Genomic DNA, 21287 nt, shown 5'->3' with positions numbered 1-21287 from the left:
AAAGGAAATTGGTTTTCTGTAAATATGCCACTATACATTTGTACATGCATATAATGTGCATATGTATGTGTGTATATAGTAAATATAGAGAGGGGCAAAAGTTGGTTTACATTTGTTCATATGGAAAATAATAGAATAATTCAGAAATAATAATGCAAAAATAAACTGCTTCATGTACTCAAAAGTATAAATCTACTTTTGCCCCACCCTATATATGCAACACCTTACATGTAATATAAAAAAAAAGAATTCCAAAAAATCTGTTTAAGAAGAAGATGAACATTTTATAATTTTTTTCTAGTTTGGCACTTTGTTCACACAATATAAAACCAAGATTAAATACTCATTGATTACAAACCACCATTTGTTTTGAACAGAAAGCCGATGTTTCACTGTTTAATATGGACAGCTACCATTGAGCACATACACACTTGCCAGGAGCAATGCTAAGCACTTTTCATTTATTAGCTCACTTAATCCTCACAAAGAAACCTATAAGTAAGTGATATTTGCTATTATTTAACAGATGAGAAAGCTGAGTATCCTAGGTCTAACTTCCTTAAAATCACACAAGCGGGGACTGGCAAGCTAGAACACAATACCAAATCCGCAAGGCTTCTAAATGTAGTTAAACAGTTCACTGTATAGCCCTCTCCCACATAAGTTCCATGCACACTAGCATACATAGCCCTACAAAATAATGAAAGGATTAAAAACATCAGACACATTAAAAGACTACATAAAAATTGACATCCATGGAAAAAAGAATGAATGTGCTCAACACAAACAGGAACCCACCTTCATGACCTATGACAGATCTGGAAGCTGTTTGAAAGCTAACAATTCCCGCCACGTTGTCATTGGCCAAAATGTTCACTCGCACAGTGTCGGAGCTGGGCAGAATTCTGCTTCCGCCTTCAGTGTACACTAAGCTCACTATGATGCTCTCATCGTCCTCTGGCTCGGGATCATCCAAAATGGTTAAAATGGCTATCTTTTTTGTTTCACCTATACAAAAATCAATTCAAAGCAATACTATTACTTCCTGTGATAACTTGGTAGTTACTAAAGCCACTGGGAAAAAAACTAACTTTCAATTTTCATCTTCACTCCTTCCTCATCAAATTTTCATTATTTCCTTTGAAATAAGGAGAAAGTTACCAATTACCGACCTGTGCCCCCCCAACCCATCAGGCATGTCATAGCCCATTATTCCCAAAATAATTTACTAGAAACAACATTATAGAGATGTTTTATCCTATTTTAAAAATTGACTCTAAATCAGATGCCGATTAGGTATTTCAAAAAGTTATGATATATGTATCATGACCCCCAGTTACTATTTCCAAAAAATTTTACACAAAAAGTTAAATAATAAAAGGTGCAATGAACTGATTTGACATGTAATTGTGAGTGTTTACTTCATTCATTTTTTTCTGTATCCAGTGAGGTTTTTATGAGTACACGTCATTTTTTCAAGTGGAATCCGTGATTGCCCAAATCCGGATTTAAACAATGATCTCAGTAAAAATACCTTTCCCCCATGCAAAGTGTTAGCCACATGTTTGGTTGTAGTTTTCCTTAAAAAATTAGAGCTTTCCTTAGACTTGTTTACTTATCTGTATCACACATGAAGGGATAAAAATCCCACATCTTCAAAACCCTTCTTTGTTTAATAAACTAAAAGGTACATATGTAAGGCCATGTCAGTCTTCATAGGTCATGTCAACCACTAACCAACTTCTATTTTTTCAAATCCACACTGCGCTTTTATATATTCACATTATCATAAAAATTGAATATGATAACGTTAGGACATACTGCAATCCATTTAGAACCATCACTCACCTTCAGCAAAAGTCAGAATGTCCCCAGCACCTATAAAATCTAAACCTTCAGTAGCGGTTCCACCAACAACACGCCACTCGACTGTCACCTGACCTAAGCTGCCCCCCGTCCTGTGGATCATCAGCTCCACTGTGGTCTGGGGCTTCTCCTGGACTTCTACGTATAAGCCGTCTTCTGAGGTGTTGGGACTAATACTGTACATCACGAACACGCCAAAGGCATCGCCATTTAATGCTATGACAACTGTAGAAGTATTTGGCTGTCCTATGGTTGGCTGGTTTTCAACACTGGCTGTGATGTTCATGAGGTGAACTTCAACAAGAGAAATTAGGAAACTCTCATCCATCTCTGGGATATCATCCACAAGAATAGAAACTGTAAGATTTGCAAATTCATCGCCTTCCTGCATTATGACCCATTGCCTTGTCACAGGCTCATAGTCACTGCCAGCCACAGCCTGACCGCTAAAAAGAGATGCTACCCTGGTCATGTTTTTCCTGTAGGTCCAGAAGTCTGAGTGGCTAACATTCGGACTGATCCACGATGTCATCCAAAAACACTGGGGGCCCTCGGAGGCACTGAAAAATGAAAATGCTGAGCATGCGTGTTCTTTGAGGCACAAAGTGGCACAAGTAAGCTGGGGCTCCCCCACGGCAGAGACATTCACCCAAGTTCTCCAGAGCGGATCAGGCACCCCCTGCATTGGCGATTCATAGTAGGACAGTAAATCTTGACCTTCCTCCACTGCAAGAGCCACTACATCAATATCGGAAGTACTGTAGAACAGCAAGAGCTGACCAAAGCGCCCGCCGCTAAAACGTGGAGTGACAAAGACATATTAAGCATTCAAAGCAATCTGTGGATTACATACAGGAAAGAACTACTAATTGCAGCTTTCAGTTTTTCAGTATATAATGTCATTGTACAAATACAACCATGCTTCTTATTACATTTGTCTTTCAATGTTTTACTTTCTCATGTAAGGTCACCTTGCTAGTTTTCGATCAAACAGAATATTTACCAAGCTATGAAAATATCTTGTTAGACATGCAAGTCATATCCATTTTTAAATTATCAAACAGAAATAGAAAATTAATTTTCATTACTAGATTTCCCTGAAACAAAGTAACAATAATAGCATGCATACATTTTGAGGGAATATAATTATTTGCCATAAGGTCCCCAAATCCTATATTTTCTATTTCTAAAGTAATTCAGTGAACTGTAAACTGCCTCACGAAAGAAATGCAGGAAAAAAATAGAACCTAAAAATTAACCACTTCAGCGTATGAATTTTCTTTAATTTAGAAGCTAATTATACTTAAGTTCTAACTAAAACAAGTAACAGATTAAAGCAACAAATTTTTGGAGTTAGAAAGTCCCATGATGTATAATCTATTTCACTAATAACAGGTATGATAAATATAAAGAGCTCTTTATATTATTAGGCATAAATCATTTAATAAATTATAATAATTTATATTGTATTAAAAAACTAATTGTGCAAGAGATCCTTTCCCATCACCCCACAATTCTCATCACCCACCCCCATCCCCACCCAAGATGCACGTCACCATCTCATATACCTTCTCCTGACAGTTATGTTAGCACAGGAACTTCTCTCCAGAGGCTCTTGAACACGGTAAACCGACTGAACAAAGGCTACTGTACCATAAGGATTATCATTGGCAGGAATAATAATATTTGCCACTCGATCTAACCCAATAGTACCTCCACCAGAGGCATCAGTTAGTTGCACTTGGATAACCTAAAAATACAGTGAAAACTTCCTTAACAGAAACCTAGTTCTGAAATTAGAATAAAAATGATTCAAGGGAAAAAATTAAACATATCCATACAAGTTTAAGAACAAAATGAAATGTAATATAAACGGATTCAAAAAAAACTATCCCATTACATTTATAAACCCAACATGTAACAGAATAACCCATCATGAACTTTTAATAATACAGCATGGCTATACATTAAAAACTAGGCTATCTAAGTTCCTTAATATTCAGTTATATAATTTTGTGAATCAATTTTGAGATCCCTGGTTATGTTTTATTTACCACTTTAATAATATACTTTTAGTCCTATACCTTTTTTTATTTAGGGAAAATAGTACATATATGTTTTATGAAGCTAATCTATTATGCTTTATTTTCCACATTCTGTTAAACGAAAATTCGCTGACAAAATTTAAAAGAAAAAATATATCATATCACAATACCACCTATATTTAGAGAGAAGGAAAGAGAAGTGTTTTAAAGATATTAACTAGTAACTAATATTTTAGGAGTGAATAATAATACAATTACCATTCAAATGAAATTTTATGAACTACCTTTTTATGAAAATTTGATAATATTAAAGAATAAATGCTATCAAATTCAATTTTATGAGATCTGGGCTTTAATAATACTTGAATTTTATACAATAAAATTATCCTTAGCCAATATATGGCATTGATGAATCATTTCCCCCCTGAGACTTTCCTTTTATTTGCTACTTTGCTAATTCATCATGAAAAATAAATACCAGGCAGCTATATCTAGCATGGTATTTGTCACATAGTAAATTCTCAAAATTGTTGAAGAAATTAATGAACAAGTAAAAAAATCAAAATCTAATTTAAGCCCAAAGGCAGTATGGATATAAACAAATTAAAAATTTATATGAAACAATGTAGCAAAAATTATGATAAATGTATTATGTATTTAATCACTTAACCAAAATGTTGAAAAATACAATTCATAAAAATATCTTACACTAGTAAACTGGTACGTGCATAAGACCTATTTCTAGAATATTCCTAGTTTCGTTATCTGTAAGGATCACTTTCACACTACCATATTTTGAACATTCTAGCAGAAACAATTTATTTGACATCCTCTATAAATGTCACAACAACAGTATCTGTTCTAGTCACTACAAGACAAGGCATGATTTACAGTGTCATTCTATACTAGGCATTCCTCTCACCTCTTCAATCTCCGGAACGTCGTCAGCCAGGACCTCTAACAACAAGGTTTGAATGGTTTCCCCAGGGGCAAAGGTCACATTACCTGAGACAACTCGCAGGTCGCCAGTAGCAAGCTGTCCATTAATGGTGGCAACCCACTGAATAGTAACATTGCCGAGTGTCCCAGAATTTCGAATTATTGGCAGGTTTACCTTCACTGAATTAAACTCAGGTTCCTCTACAATAAGTTTAGTAATCTGAAAACCTGAAGGGCAGAGCAGAGTTGATTTCACATATAAAATGAAATTGAATTACACAGATCTAAACAATCGCTGTCCTATAGTCACTTTTTCCCCCTTATGCAATCAAAGTAGCTAACCCCCATACAATCAAGAGTAACATGCTGTGATACAGAGTGGTTGGGCTGCCAAAATTTCAAATTGATTTTTCATTAAGACAGAAGCAGAAATCACAAATCCAGATGCCCACAGGGGTCAGGCATACACCAGTTGTGAGTGAAGAGGATCTAATGAGTTCTGTGGCTAACTGCACAGCGCAAGCCTGGTCCAAAGGGACAGTGGCTATGTGGCTCCCATGACGATGCTATGCGGAAGGGGGGGCTGGATGTTGCCAGACTTTCCTACTAAACCAGAAAGCCCAGATATCCAAATTTTTGTGTAAATTTCTATAAATTAATTTTTTAAAGAATTATCTAAGATTCACAAAACACATCTAGGAGCCAGATATTATGTAAAAGGTTAAAAGATTGTGGCTTCCACATTTATGCAAAGGTTCTAAACTTTTGCATAAATGTAGAAGTCACAATCTTTTAACCACTAACCACTGCCAGTGAGTGTACAAGATGCTGTATATATCAGTATTAACAAGTTAAAAAGAGAACAGGGTCAAATCAATTCTTCATCCCTAAAAACAAAGAAAAGTATGATCTATGCAAACAAATGAAAGAGAGATACAAACTAATCTGGTTACCAAATAATCCATAGGGGTCATCAGAGGCCTCAATAATAATGATTGCCTCTGTTAACGCCCCTAGTTTGGCTCCTCCTGTGGTTTCATTCAGCAGTTGCACAAGAAAAGATTCTTCCAGCTCAGGGTAAATGTCATCAATGATATATATTGGCACAGCTTTACTGGTTTCCCCTTCTAGCAAGACCACATCTGATGAAGCTATACTATAGTCTTCACCTACAGAGACAAAAAGAAAAATGCCAAGACTTATTCCACAATATAATAAACATGCCAGATGCTAGGGGAATCTATGATGTATTGAATTTTATGGATGTGCTTGGAAAGACTTTTTTGAGAATATTTACTGAATTTATTCTAAACAAGAAGACTTTACCTGTCTTGTTAAAAGAGAAGGGGGTTGGGGGTTTGATGTCACAAAACAATGAAAAAGATTTCCTAAGGGCGTTTGAGTTCACATGTTCATTTTTAGAAAGATGTGTATATAATTTGTACTATTTGTCATATATATATATATTCAAAGTGTGTGTATACATTTTTGGGGGAATGCCAAAAATGTATACACACACTTTGAACAATTATAAAGGCAGTGTTTATTGAAATCCATTTCATTTTCAAAACTAAGCTATCAGCTGGTAGTGTTTATATATTTTTGGGACTTTAGATATAGATATGGATAGATAGCCATAGGTCATTTATAACCACAAGATGGCCCTTTAGCTACAAAAGAAAAATGTGTATAATACTTTTAAAACAAAGAACAAGACTAGAATTCTAATCTCACTGGGGAAATAAATTATACTGTTACATTGATATGGGCATGTTGGCATCATCAGTGTTATAGCTGGAATCTATGGACCTTTGCACAAAGTTGGATTAAAATCTGCTATTGCATAACTGCCCAGGACGACTTTGTTTCTGGTCCAACAGTGGTTGGGGAAGGAGAGAGGCTTCCTATGGAGCCTGAGGGCAAATTTCCTAGAAAACACACACACACACACACACACACACGCACACACACACACACACCACCTGGGGAATACGTGAGCCCAGTTTATCTTTTCAAGCAAGTCTCATATTCAGATAATTTATTCCAAAAAATCAAGCCTGTTACCCCATCCATTCACACTCATGTTCCTTTGAGTGCATACTAGAAAGAACCTAATTGAATTGCTCTTAGACAACTCTCCCTCTAGGTAACTGCACTACCAAAGAAGGCAGTCTCCTAATGTTTGCATTTGGCGATGAAATCACTTTGCTTATACATAAAATAGTTCATGGCAACCATTGTCTCTTCCATGTTCTTAATAAAGAAGGAAACAAGCAAGATAAAAGGGTCGAGAAACAAAACTATTGCCAAGTACTGTGGTCATACGGCTGCACGTTTTATCTTGCATTCTTTCCTAGGTATCATTTACATGAGTCCCTTTCAAAAAACTAAACGGTACGCAGAGAAAATCTAACCATGCTTTCTTTAGTTTCTTTTCATTGGTTTGTGCATATTTTGGCCATCAGAGCTTTTACATTCATATACAATTCACTAGCAGTTTCCATAAATTGTACAAAATCAGTGTCATAGGTATGTGATGAAATATCTGAATATGTTCCTTTAAAAAGATGCAGCAGTATTGTGTTTTCTGGCTGATTTTTCTAACTACATCTTCGAGGTTTGTTAATCAAGGATAAAATTCCCCTCTAAAACACTTCACTGCTCCTTAGCTGTCTTTTCTCACCAGCTATTGCAGTTATTGGCACAGCTTTAAACTTCACAGAAACATCTGCAAATGCTCCTCCTGTTCTCGTCACATTGATAATGGGTCCAACATGATTTTCTGCCACTCGAACAAGTGGAGCTGATAGCTGAAGAATTCCAAAGGCGTCATCATTGGCAATGATAATTAGGTGAGCGATAGTTTCTGCCTTAGGTCCAAGGCGTGGAGAATTGGGAACTGAAAAAGAGAAGAAAATCTATCAAAATTCTAAGAACTAGTCATTAAGACTCAGCAAGATTCCATCAACCAAATGTGATCATAACTTAGTGTTTTCTCTCTATGAAATATTTTTTAAAAATATATTTTTTATTGATTTTTGACAGAGAGGAAGGGAGAGGGAGAGAGAGTCAGAAACATCGATGAGAGAGAAATATCGATCCGCTGCCTCCAGCACACCCCTCTCCGGGAATGTGCCCACAACCAAGGTACATGCCCTTGACCGGAATCAAACCCGGGACCCTTCAGTCCGTAGGCTGATGCTCTATCCACTGAGCCAAACCAATTCAGAGCTCTCTATGAAATATTATTACTATATAGTAGCACTAATCTAGGCATTGTATGTACAAAAATAAATTAAACAGAGAGTCCCTACCCTTATAGCTTTATATTCTATTGAGATTTTTATTATAGAATCCATAGCAAACAAATAGTTAACTTACAGGTATAATTTAATAAGTATTAGAAATTTGTCAGAAAGCAAAAAGAATTAGAGTATAATAAATCATCGCTTTGCATATATTACAAGAGATAATGATAAAACCTACAAAATTTTGATCTTTTAATTAGCTACCAGTATGCCATAAATTTTTTTAAAACAGCATTTCAGTTACAAAATTGAATAGTGATTTAACTCCATGACCTCAATGACCAGCTGCAGCATATCATCATACTCTAATTAAATTATTGTGTCTTTGCTTCAACTTTCCTCCCTCACAAACCTGTTCCTCTCTACCCCTTCTTAGTTAACTCAACTACCTCATCTGGAAAAAGTGCTTCAATGCTACCCCAATGCTGCTATAAAAGAGTGAGTGCAATAATTTTAAGGTTTTCTTCTTGCTTTCCACTGATTATCAAGAGAGCGAAGCTTATTTTGAAGGCATTTGGGACCTTCCAAAAACTACCCCTTATACAGAGGTTCAATTCCAGCCAGAACCCTTCCCAAAACAATATAAAAAGTGGTCTTTTAACGCAAACAAAGCATCTAAAACTTTTATTCGAAGTAAAGAATTTTGAGGTCATATTTAATTTTTTTGTATTCTTTCTAGAGTTCATATTTAGAATATCTCTAACAATGATGATATTTGGAAATATGTGCAAATGTATAAAAGTCAACACTTTCAGACAAATTAACCTAAAAACAAGTAACAACATTTAATTCCAACTATATAGGCCCAGGTCATGCTAAATTACATCATAAAGTTACGAGTAGAAATCAGTATAATATAATTAAATTCAACTAAATTAGAAAAGAATGGCAGTGACAGAGAGTTGTAGCAGCAGATGACTTTTTTTGAGTGTACACTATTTGCCTGGTGTTGTTCTAAGCACATTTCTTATATCAAGTTATTTAATCCCCATGGCATCTCTATGTGGTCAGTAATATTGTCCCAATTTATAGATGAGGAATCAGAGCCACAAAGATGGGGAGGAAGTTACCTGTAGGGTTTGTCTAATCTCTTATATACAATTACTCATCAAACCTCTCCTGAAACTTGATTACACTCAGAGTAGAGTAACACAGATCCTATCAGGTTACACTGATTCTGCCTATTAAAATCTGAATCGATATCACACAGATTTGCCCTAAATTTTCTTTAATTATTTCACATATGGCTTATGCCTATCTTGGACTGCCCCAAGCCTGCTGTATGATTCCAGGGACATATCAAGCATAAAATACATCATTTGTTTCTCCCCTCCATAGCTCATTGGTATTCTACATGTACCACTTTACTATTAATAATTATTCACAGCCAAAACCGGTTTGGCTCAGTGGATAGAGCGTCAGCCTGCGGACTGAAAGGTCCCAGGTTCGATTCCGGTCAGGGGCATGTACCAGGGTTGCGGGCACAACCCCAGTAGGAGATGTGCAGGAGGCAGCTGATTGATGTTTCTCTCTCTCATCGATGTTTCTAACTCTCTATCTCTCTCCCCTCCTCTCTGTAAAAAATCAATAAAAATATATTTTAAAAAAAATAATTATTCACATACATTGAATGCTTACCATGTGCCAGACACTGTATTAGTTTTCATATGTATTATCATATTTAAGTCCTATAATATTTCTGTATTGCCCATAAGGACACTGAGGCTAAAAATAATCTTCTTATTATAATTGGAACATAGTTATCTGACACCAGTACCCACAGCTCCTAGTCACCGGTATATGTAGTAATCCCTCCTTGTTTTACTTCTATCTATCTCACTTAAAAACTGTGTGTTCCTTGAAAACCAGACTCTATTATATAATTATTACTTAATAAGACTCATTGGATTTTACTTCAATTTATTTGCTAGTTTAAGTGATTCTAAATCTTGATGAGAAAAAAAGAATGAAGTATTGTGTGAGAATTTTAACCTTAACTGTTATCTAAAAATGTAATGTGAGCAGTTATCCTATAAAGTAAATTACTTTCTATAGCCCTGAGCTACAATTACTGACATTGTGGGCAAGAATGTTGCTTATTATACAGTATGTTCATCCAGATGCTAAGGTCAAGAAATTTACTTGTAAGAACCATCATCTATGTGGCAGAGCATGCTCAACATGAGATCTTGGAATCTGACTCTTTGGACTATGTAATTCCAGTTTCCTTAAAAAGGTTTTGTTTTCATATAACTATTGTCCTAAAACTGATAATAAATTGATCTTAAATTAATATGGCAATATTTTTGCCTTTAGTTCTTCCCTTATTCCAGAAAATCTAGATTCTTTTCACCTTTCTAAAGTTTTATGTCCACTTAGAAAATGTGACTAATGAACAAGCTATAACACAGTAACCGCTTTCAGTTCCATCAGCTCAAGCCCAGCTCTCTACCCCTACCTGTACTACCCCACTCTCTTTACAATGCCACTGAGCCACACAATACCTGGGAGAGTGGCTTATACTTTCCAATAGAAGCTACCAGATCCTCTGTGGATCACTCTTGATTCCTCATTCTTATCCCAACCAGGGTCTTCTCAACTCTCTCAATGACCCACAAATTCACAGGATTTCCTAGTGCTCCACAGCCCTGTGGCCCTGCCCTCATGCAGTTGTCATATCCACTTGGCCAATACAAAGAGCCTCTGTTGCTTAAAAATTCTTCCAGAGTTGATTAAGGTGAGAGGCTCCGGCTCTTGCTACCAGGACGGTCCTTGGAATCTTCGGGTTAATTACAGAATATTTTGGAAGTTACAATATATAGTACAACTAGAGGCCCTTCGTGCACCAGTGGGGGTCTCTCGACCTGGCCTGCAGGGATCAGGCCGAAACCAACTCTCTGACATCTCCCAAGGGGTCCTGGATTGCGAGAGGGCACAGCCAGGCCGAATCCATGCACCGGGACTCTAGTATGCATACAAGATCTTTGGTTAATCTCTTCCTGCCCTCCCCCATCCTGTCTTCCCTCTGAGATTCATCAGTCTGTTCCATGTTTCCATGCCTGTGGTTTCTAATCCTGTATTGAGTATCTACCCCCTAGTGGTCAGTGCGCATCATAGCTACCAGCCGGCTAGTTGCTTAGGCTTTTATATATATAGACTAGAGGCCCGGTGCACAAAATTCATGCATGCAAAGGTGTCCTTCAGCCTGGCCTGCACCCTCTCCAATCTGGAATATTCCTCTCGCAATCCAGGACTGCTGGCTCCTGACCACTAACGTGTCTGCCTTCCTGATTGCCCCGAACCACCTCTACCTGCTAGCCTGATGCTCCTAACTGATCCCCTGCTGGCCTGATCGCCCCGAACTGCTCTCCCCCTGCCAGCCTGATTGACCCTAAGCTGCCTCTGCCTCAGCCCCTGCCACCATGGCTTTGCCCAGGACGCCTGGAAGACATCTAGTCTAATTAGCATATTACCCTTTTGTTAGTATAGATAGTTACTAGAGGTCAGTTACACTGGATTACATAGACACTTGTAAAACTTTAGGCTTGGAATGTAACAGACTTTCATATTTTCAAGTGTCCCGCTACCATTTACCCTATAGGTAAACTAAGATGATGCTTTCAAATTTAGAGCTTAATATTTTTATAGAATTTCTATTATACCAAATTTTTAACTTATTGTTTTAGAATTATTATTTATAATAATAGTAATAATAGTAATAATACACCAACAGATACTTACTTGGACGATTTTGTACTTTCTCTATTAAAGTAGAGTTGAGTAGTTCAACAAACACAGACTCTGACCTTTCTGGTTCATCATCATCCAAAATTGTAATCGTTATTGTGGCCTCACTCTGATTGGCTCTGAAAAGAGCAAATCCAGAAGCTGGTATATAGTCCCTTCCTTGAGTTGCTCTGGCTAAATTAGGTGGAAAATAAGGTGGTTTTTCCATATCATCCAATGTTGCATATGTGACCATGATTTTTCCCATGAGGCCTTTTAACCTTATTATTGACAATGTGATGTTCTGAGTTGCTTCTTCAACTTCAATAGGTCTATTTTTCTCAGAAAAGATGAAGACTCCATAAGGATCATCACTAGCCAAAACTATTAAGGTGGCATTAGTATGAACTCCCAAAGATCCACTGGAGACATTGAGGATAGACACAGAGAATGCCTTATCCAGTTCTGGCTCTTCATCCGGCAATATTTCCACTGTGATGTTGGCACTTTTTTGCCCAATTTCAAACGTGACATTACCAGAGGTGAAGGCCAGATCACCATCTGGATCGGAGTCTATGCTCCATAGCAGAGTCACTTGAGACAGAGCTCCATGACTTCTTATAATCTATAAAATATTGAATGTTAACATGTATTAAAAGAGGTATTAAAACCACGACCTTAGAAGTTTATAAATACAGAATGATAGCAATTTTATATAAATTGTTCTAAAAAATATGAGATACTTAAAGGCAGACATCATGTACTAACCCATTTTTGAAGACACAGAGAGTCCTATTTAAAAACTGATTGTTGCATGAAACAAAATACTGATAGAACATTTGTAGCTTATAAGTAAACTCTATCTGTATTTTTGCAATTAAAATATATATATAAATAATAAAGTAAATATAATTAAAATGTATTATATATAAGAACATTCATTACCATTTTTATGTTTACTGAATATATGATACATACTTCATTGTAAATAGATGAGTAACATTTTTAATGAAAAGTTAGCCATAAAAGTTATTTTTAAAAACAAATTATAATATTTCCTTTATCTTCAATATAATATGAAAAACAAACTCACCAAACACATATTTGACCCAAGGTTACATAAAATACATCTAAGAAGGAAGAAATGCCTTTTTGTCAATATGTTAAGAAGATAAAGCTTTAAAAATGTTCCAAATAAGTTCCAACTAAACATATTTTAATTTATACTTAAAATATGTTGTCTCAAAATAAAATTTGAGACAGAAATTTTGTAAAACTTTATCCTCTCCTATAATCCTGTTTTATTTTCTTTCTTGAGTAATTAGTCACTGTTGCTGAAGTTGTTCAATTTACTCCAGAACCGTTTATTGAAGATCTGTCATAAGAGTGCAGGAGGGATATATTTTGAGTGATTTTTCTTCATTATTTATATACAATCTCAGGAAACTGAGCAAGCTTCTAGCTCCCCTGAGTTATTTAACAATAGAAAACTATTCAAGTCCTACTGGAAAAAATGCATAGTAGGTACACACAAACACATACACACACACATACACCCTGTATAGTGTTATTATTATTATTGCTGTCCACAAACACTTTGGGTTTTCTTTCCTTCTGGGAAAGAGATAAGACAAGACTGCACTTCTTTGCCCTTTAACATTAGCATGGTCATGTGATTTGCTTTAACCAAGGACATGTACGTGTAAATACTATGCCTCGCTTCCAGAAAGAAGCGAATATGTAGTTCTCCACATCCACATTTCCCCTTCTTAAAGACAGAAGTGCCTGCTAAGATGTGGCCTCTGTAACCCTCAGTCCCTGGCCCTGAGCAGGTCTGCCTGTGGGTTCTTAACTTTAAGCAGTAAAGATTCCACAGCACGAGTCCAGGTGACATTAAAGGTACATTTATTAAAGCTGAGAACAATGAAAGAAAAAAAAGGGCTGAGCATAGAGTAAGCAACAGGACAGCCCAGGCTTTGTTTCTCTAAAAATGCCACAGGAAAGGAATAAGCCAAGGCAGGCTGCCTCAGCGCACTGGGAAGTCTCATCAGGACAGTGGTTCTCAACCTTCTGGCCCTTTAAATACAGTTACTCATGTTGTGACCCAACCATAAAATTATTTTCGTTGCTACTTCATAACTGTAATGTTGCGTCTGTTATGAGTTGTAATGTAAATATCTGATATGCAGGATGGTCTTAGGGGACCCCTGTGAAAGGGTCGTTCGCCCGCCAAAGGGGTCACGACCCACAGGTTGAGAACCGCTGCATTAGGAGAAAACGGGGCCATGGAGACCGGTTCATGGGGATTAGCCTGAGACAAGCTGCCACTGCCCATTTCTCTACTGGTTGCAGGTCTCATGGGGTCCCTTAGAGTATAGGTCCCTTAGAGTTTAGGAGATTTGTGCCTGTGTGTGGAAGAAGGGGAGGCGGGGGGGGAGGGGGGGTTTTTTTTTAATGCTCCTCAGAGGGAAAGCTTGTGCTGGTCCTTTGTGTTGAGGGTTTTTATTTCTCTTGCAGGTGGGCATCCTAGGGAAGGTCTCAGAGGAGGGTTTGAGCAGAATATTCATCAGTTTTCCAGGTGTGCCTTTGAGGGTCCTGGTCTTCATTCATTGGTCAGCTCCAGGGGGGCAGGGGGTCATTTGTCATTGCAACTGGTTCTGTTGTTGCCCACCTGGTTTTGCTGCTTTTCTGGGCATGGAACTAAAATACAACTGAAGCCTAGATGGTCTCGCTAGGGAGGTGACCTTCTATTATCTGCTATAAATTGCATGGCCAGTTTGTTCAGCTAAATGTCTCAGTTTTCCTGGTTTACTGGCCTATTTCACATAAACAACTAATGATTGCCTATGTAAGTTTGACACATACACGAGTGACAAACAAAACTTTGTTGTAGTAAACTACTTGATAGGGGCAGAAATAGAATGTTGGGGAACCATCTAGAATTGTAAGAAATATTAATCATGCTCTGTTAACTGTGATTGTTTTTCTGATTAAAGGCACTTTCTAATCTGGCTGGCAGTTACACAAGAGACCTGGGAGCTCACCTGGAAATGCAGCTCATCATCTCCATTTGGAGCTGCCTATTATCCTATATAATAAAAGCCTCGGTGGCATCATACCCTCACATGATGTCATCATCACAAGATGGCCGCCACTAGATGGCCAGCAGGGGAGGGCAGTTGTGGGTGATCAGGCCAGCAGGAGAGGGCAGTTGGGGGCAACCAGGCATGCAGGGAAGAGCAGTTGGGGTGACCAGTTGGGTGCAACCAGGCCGGCAGAAGAGGGCAGTTAGGGATGACCAGGCTGGCAGGGGAGGGCAATTGGGGGCGACTAGGCCAGAAGGGGAAGGGCAGTTGGGGACAATTGGGCTGGCAGAGGAGGGCAGTTGGAGGCAATCGGGCTGACAGGAGAGTAGTTAGGCATCAATCAGGCTGGCAGGGGAGTGGTTAGAACAGTGGTTCTCAACCTGTGGGTCGCGACCCCTTTGGGGGTCAAATGACCCTTTCACAGGGCTCATCTAAGACCATCCTGCATATCAGATATTTACATTACGATTCATAACAGTAGCAACATTACAGTTATGAAGTAGCAACGAAAATGATTTTATGGTTGGGTCACAACATGAGGAACTGTATTTAAAGGGTCAGAAGGTTGAGAACCACTGGATTAGGGGGTGATCATGCTGTCAGGCAGAAGCAGGTAGGGGCAATCAGGCAGGCAGGCAGGCGAGCAGGCCTAAACCGTCAGTCGGACAACCCCCGAGGGGTCCCAGATTGGAGAGGGTGCAGGCCGGGCTGAGGGACACCACCCGCCATGCATGAATTTCATGCACCGGGCCTCTAGTCATGAATAGATTAACACGTTTGCTGCAGAAACGGAATCACCAGCCCTTGCATATCACTAAGCCCTTTGAAGATCCCCTCTGCTTATCTGTTAAGTGCCCATTTGGTAAACTACTTTCCCATATAATCTTTGTCCTTTTACCCAATATAAGCAGCTGGCTTATGGTGGGGTACAGAGCAGATTTTTATGGATGGCCTGCTACTCTCCCATATTGCCAGCAATACCGGAATAAATACTCAGAAATGATTCAACTCTGTCTCTGCTTAATTGGCTCACATAGTGATAGGCAGCATGGACCCACTGATTGTCCGGTTATATATTGAGATTTTGGAGAAGTTTGTTAAACAATATCTGAATGAATAAAAAATATATAAATGTGCTAAAGCTCCATTACATTCCTTAAAGAGTCAGGAATCCTTAAAATCATAAGATAAATTTGTATGCAAAACCAAAGACAAATGCTAAATCACTATTTAATGGTAAATTTGTATTGTTTGTGCTACTAGACTCATTCCCTCCACCTACATAGAAAAAACTGACCTAAAATACACCTTCATGATACAATAAAACAGTTTTAAGAGAACAGAGCATGTCTAGGACTGCAGGAAAAAAAATGTACTCACATTGAATATAACAGTGCTGTACCCGTCTTCTGGTTCAGTTCCGCTGACAACGAGTGACTCGGGGCTAAATTCAAATACACCATGAGCATGGTCAGAGGCCGCAATTGTCACTAGTATTTGGGAAGCCACTCCTAGACTGGCTGCATGAATAAATTCCAACAAATAGCAAGAGAATGCTAGTCAGTAATTTATAAACCAAAGGAAAAGGCAGGCAACAACCTTTGAAAACAGTTGTACTATTCACTGAGTACTTCTGATTTGTTTTAGAAAGGCTGACACGAATGGTTGCCACACATATTCACGCTTTTATGACCTTTCTCTATTTTGGTACCAATGTGATACACAAGTGCTGCATAAGCATTTGCAGATGAATAAGGAAAACTTGTTTTTCTTTTTCTTTTCTGTGAAAGAGAACATTCTTCCACACAAAGTCTATAAGGAAAGTCTCCCACGACCTTTACTGACCTCAGAAGAACATGAGCCAAATGACTTTTCCCTTTATGAAACAGTAGTTTCCCTACGATTTTCGTTAATCTGGCTGGACTGATTCTCGGTTTCTAAATGTGCATTAATTTTAGGCCAGTTTTTTTTCATCATATTATGATATTCTAGATCTACCTCTCCTAGTCCCAAAGAGTCCAATCCTATAACTAAAAAGGTATCCAAATCTAAATAAGTAATTCTTTTCCTGAGATGTTCGACTGTTATGTTTAATGGATGCAGGCAAAAATAAATAAGTAAAACAAATCCAAAAATAGTAGAGTCATTAAATACAGAGATTACATGATGCACTGAAGGAAGTTAGAAATGAGAGGGGTGGGAACATGCGTTCTGACACTAACATATAAAGCTTGAGATTGTGAAAAAGGAGAAAGTGCTCCCTTAAGAAACAAGTATTCTATGTATTTTCCCCTAACATAAAAAATATTTGAGGGGAAAAGGTGAATCACGTTTGTATATAAATATACTTCAAAAATTATCATCTTTTCAATATTTCCTCACATTAATTGGCAACTTATTCTCCTCATTTATTCTCTTCTTAAATTCTTTTTCCCATTTGTTTTGACTAAATGCAACATATAAAGATTCAAGGTTCTTTTTGCAAAAAAAATAAAATAAAAGTGATTCATTTAACATGAAAGTATAAATGTTCTATTTACGTCTCTTTAGGTATTCAAGACTATGTAAAATGTTTTTCAATAATCACTTGTAAATTATATTAAAGCAAAATTTCGATTCCAATTAGAATCAGGAAACTGCAGTAGGCTCATACAGAGATGAGAATCGAAGCTTTGGAGGCAGGCCAACTTGATTCTGACTTGATCACTTTCTAGTGGGGTGACTATAACATGGGGCAAATAATACCTCATCAAGTGCTGTGATGGTTAAGGAGATAAAATATATGAAGGACTTGTGTACAGTAGGTGTCAATATTGGTTAGTATTTTTTGTCTCTAAAAAGGAAAGTTAAAATGTAGGACAGTAAACGGCCTTAGATCAGCTGCTTACCACGTTTGTGAATAGTTGGAAGGAAGAATTCCATGTCCCCATCACCACTACCACTGCCATCAACCCTATAGAGTTCAGCAGTCACTTTTCAAGGAGAAACACAGAGACACAACCCACACAACACACATTGACACAATGAGAAAATTAAGAACTCTTAAAACATATCCAGTAAAGAGGAAAATGCAGTAATACTCATCAATAATATGCATTCTTCCACAAACACACACACAAAAAGACAGATCTGTTAAGTGTAAAAGTATAAATTAGTTAAGCTACCAACTTACAAAAACATCATTCATAGCCTCCAGAAATACTCCATGTAAGCTGTAATTGGTATTTCCCATTTCTGCCAATTTAATTTTAAATTTTCATTTACAGAAATGTAAATTGTTTTAACATTTTAAATACTTTAAAAATATTTGTTTGTGGGTACACTCAGACCTATATGCCTCCTACAGGTACCTTATCAATCACAACAACCAATTCTAAACTAGGGAAATGCATCAAACATTTCCCTCCAGCCACACATTCAAATTCCCCCATAGTTCACCATCTTCAGGTTTGATCACCCTTGTGCATCTGACACTGCAAAGAACCCTAGGCAGGCCGTCTAAAACTCTCTGCTTCAGCCCTGGCTATGAGAGATAACAGCTGTAAAACCTTCAGCAAGGCACTAGGCCTCTTGGTACCTCAACTTTCTCACCTACAAAAAAAAATGTTACATTTTATAGAATGGCTGTAAAGATGAAGTAAATAATACTATGAAAAATAAAGTACCTTGGCAATAAACAAGGACTATAATTAAGAGAAAGTACTTTTACCTTTACTTCCAATACATCTTATCCCCCCACCATTACTTTACCAAATGCTTGCAGACAATAAAAACAGGAAGGGCAGCGATGATAGCAGTGGGGGAAAAAGAGGAGTAGAAGCAAGACCACATCCATACCAATGTGCTTCTACTGGTGTCCTTGACTGGCATGCTAGTCTTAGATCTGTCCTGCTCTTCTGTTCCCCTCAGTAGGACTGGGATATACCAGATATAAGAAGCTATGGCACCCCAAACCTGAAATGTCTTAGAAACTTAAGAGGCAAAATACATTTCAGAGAATATCTACTGCATGGCTTTGCCCTCATATTATCCACTAGTTGTTAGAAAGAAGGGTGAAGTTCAATACCAATGTACTCTGGCTAGCACATAACATCTATTCAATGGGCTGGCTATCTTAGGTGGAATCAGTTTTATAGACAAACTAGTATGGAATGAGGGTTAATTCCCTGACCCTCAGCAGAATTTAGCTCTCAAGCTTTTTCACTTCTCAGGCAATCTCATGGCTATATGACTCAGCGAGTGGAGGACAGTATCTAGATTCCTTTACCTCCCATCCCAACTCACTTGGGTAGAGGGGAAATCAGATTCTCTGCCACTATTTGCTTATTAAGAAACTGCAAAACTGGTTTTTAAAAAAAGAAAGAAAAAGGAGCAGTTGGGAGCTTCAGTCCCAGCCTGAAAACAGCCCTCAGCCCCTCACCCAGACTGGCCAGGCACCCCAGTGGGGACCACTCCCCTGAATGGTGTGTGACCAGCTGTAAACAGCCATCATCTCCTCATCCAGGCTGGCCAGTCACCCCAGTGGGGACCCACACCCAGACCCTTCAAGGCAAACGAGCTAGCCCCCACCCGTACACCAGGCCTCTATCCTATATAATAAAAGGCTAATATGCAAACTGACCCTAACAGCAGAAAGACTGGGAATGACTGGTCGCTATGACACACACTGACCACCAGGGGGCAGACGCTAAATGCAGGGTTGTCCCCTGGTGGTCAGTGCACTCCCACCGCTCAGCCAGAAGCTGGGCTCACAGCTGGTGAGCACAGCAGCAATGGTGGGAGCCTCTCCCACCTCTGCAGCAGCACTAAGGATGTCCGACTGACAGCTTAGGCCCACTCCCTGCAGGCCATCAGTCGGACATCCCCCAAGGGCTCCCGGACTGCGAGAGGGCTCAGGCTGGGCTGAGGAACACCCTGAGTGCATGAATTTTGTGCACCAGGCCTCTAGTGAAGATAATAATGCCAGGTTATGTAATGGAAAGAGACTGCCCTGATGAATAACATAACAATTCTCAAATTTCTTACATTTACAAAGGTAATGTGATACATATCACATGTATTCTATAACACCTTACTAGCACCTGAAAATCAAACACATTAATACTTCTGCAAAGAAACATACATAAAGAGTAAATGTAAGTGGGATAATAAAGATTATAAATAGCCTCTCTTTGATAGATAGGAGTTTAACTAAAAAATGATTTTTTTTTTACTCCAAAACTCTTTGATAATCAGAGCTTTCTGAATATCAGAATAGAGGATAAGGAACTATTGACCTGTTTTATTGATAATAACCTCATAATAGATTACCTAAAAGGATTAGTTCTTACCTACGCCACACCTGGAGTAGCTCTAAAGGAGCTATTGTAAAAATTAAATAAAGGATCAGAGGAAAGAACTGATTTTAGGGGCACCAACTATGACTGACAACTACAATTTGGTGGTGATTCAGGGCAATTATCCTATTTCATTCTAAAAGCACACCTACTTTAGGAAAAGACCAACAGGTAATAAAAAGGGGGAAAATACCACAGTAGATGGTATCCTTATAATAAAAATTAGAGATATTAACTCAGAATTTACCAATCCTCACAGCAAAAATATATGTAAATGAAACTATGAATTTAATATTGATTTCTAACACTAGTATTATACATTTATGTAGAGAGATAAAACATTTTCTTTTTACCAAAAAAGGGATGATCCATCAGATTGTCTATATACATTAAGCAATTATTAATGTTCAAACTGTTCTTTCCAAAAACTAGTAATATACACATTTATAGAAAAAAAGGGTAACATTAATTCAAAGGAACATATTTCCATAACAGAATGTACAATCATGGTGTGTGGACAAATATTTGATATTTTTGAGTCACCAGACTTACCTCCTCCCTCCAAGTTTAACAATTCAACTTTAAAAGATTTTTCCAATTCAGGGATAGAATTATCAGTTATATTAACAGAAATGTATTTATATCTTTCTCCTGGTTGAAATTCTAAGGTACCAGCAGCACTCTGAAATGCAAATGAGAGATTTATCCATTAGATTATAATTATTCTGTATGTGAATGTACAAAATGAGAGTGTTCTCTGTCCAAAATTATTTTAAATACTGAAACAGAAGAACCTAAGTAAATATAAAATTAGAAATACTGGAGAACCAAGATGGCGGCATAGGTTAACGCCGGAGTTTGCCGCCTCGAACAACCATTTCAAAAGTGAAACTAAAAGACGGAAGGGACATCACCCAGACCCACAGGAACGCTGGCTGAGTGGAAGTCCTACAACTAGGAGGAAAGAGTAACGTATACGGA

General features: G+C 37.9%; 1 protein-coding gene across 1 annotated transcript in view; it reads right to left on the bottom strand.

The window, feature by feature from the left end:
* Nucleotides 1–21287, bottom strand: part of ADGRV1 (adhesion G protein-coupled receptor V1) — a 481118-nt gene that overhangs the window by 376440 nt on the left and 83391 nt on the right. The window contains 10 exon segments of the mRNA XM_006775582.2: nt 799–1008; nt 1849–2660; nt 3435–3616; nt 4834–5078; nt 5804–6019; nt 7534–7749; nt 11900–12509; nt 16351–16490; nt 17859–17942; nt 20859–20988. Of these exon segments, the coding sequence (XP_006775645.1) occupies nt 799–1008; nt 1849–2660; nt 3435–3616; nt 4834–5078; nt 5804–6019; nt 7534–7749; nt 11900–12509; nt 16351–16490; nt 17859–17942; nt 20859–20988 (2845 nt within the window).

Source organism: Myotis davidii, unplaced genomic scaffold (assembly GCF_000327345.1).
Source record: "Myotis davidii unplaced genomic scaffold, ASM32734v1 scaffold44, whole genome shotgun sequence".
Lineage (NCBI taxonomy): Eukaryota > Metazoa > Chordata > Mammalia > Chiroptera > Vespertilionidae > Myotis > Myotis davidii.
The sequence above is the reverse complement of the archived record's forward strand: the minus strand, read 5'-3'. Positions and strand labels throughout refer to the sequence as shown.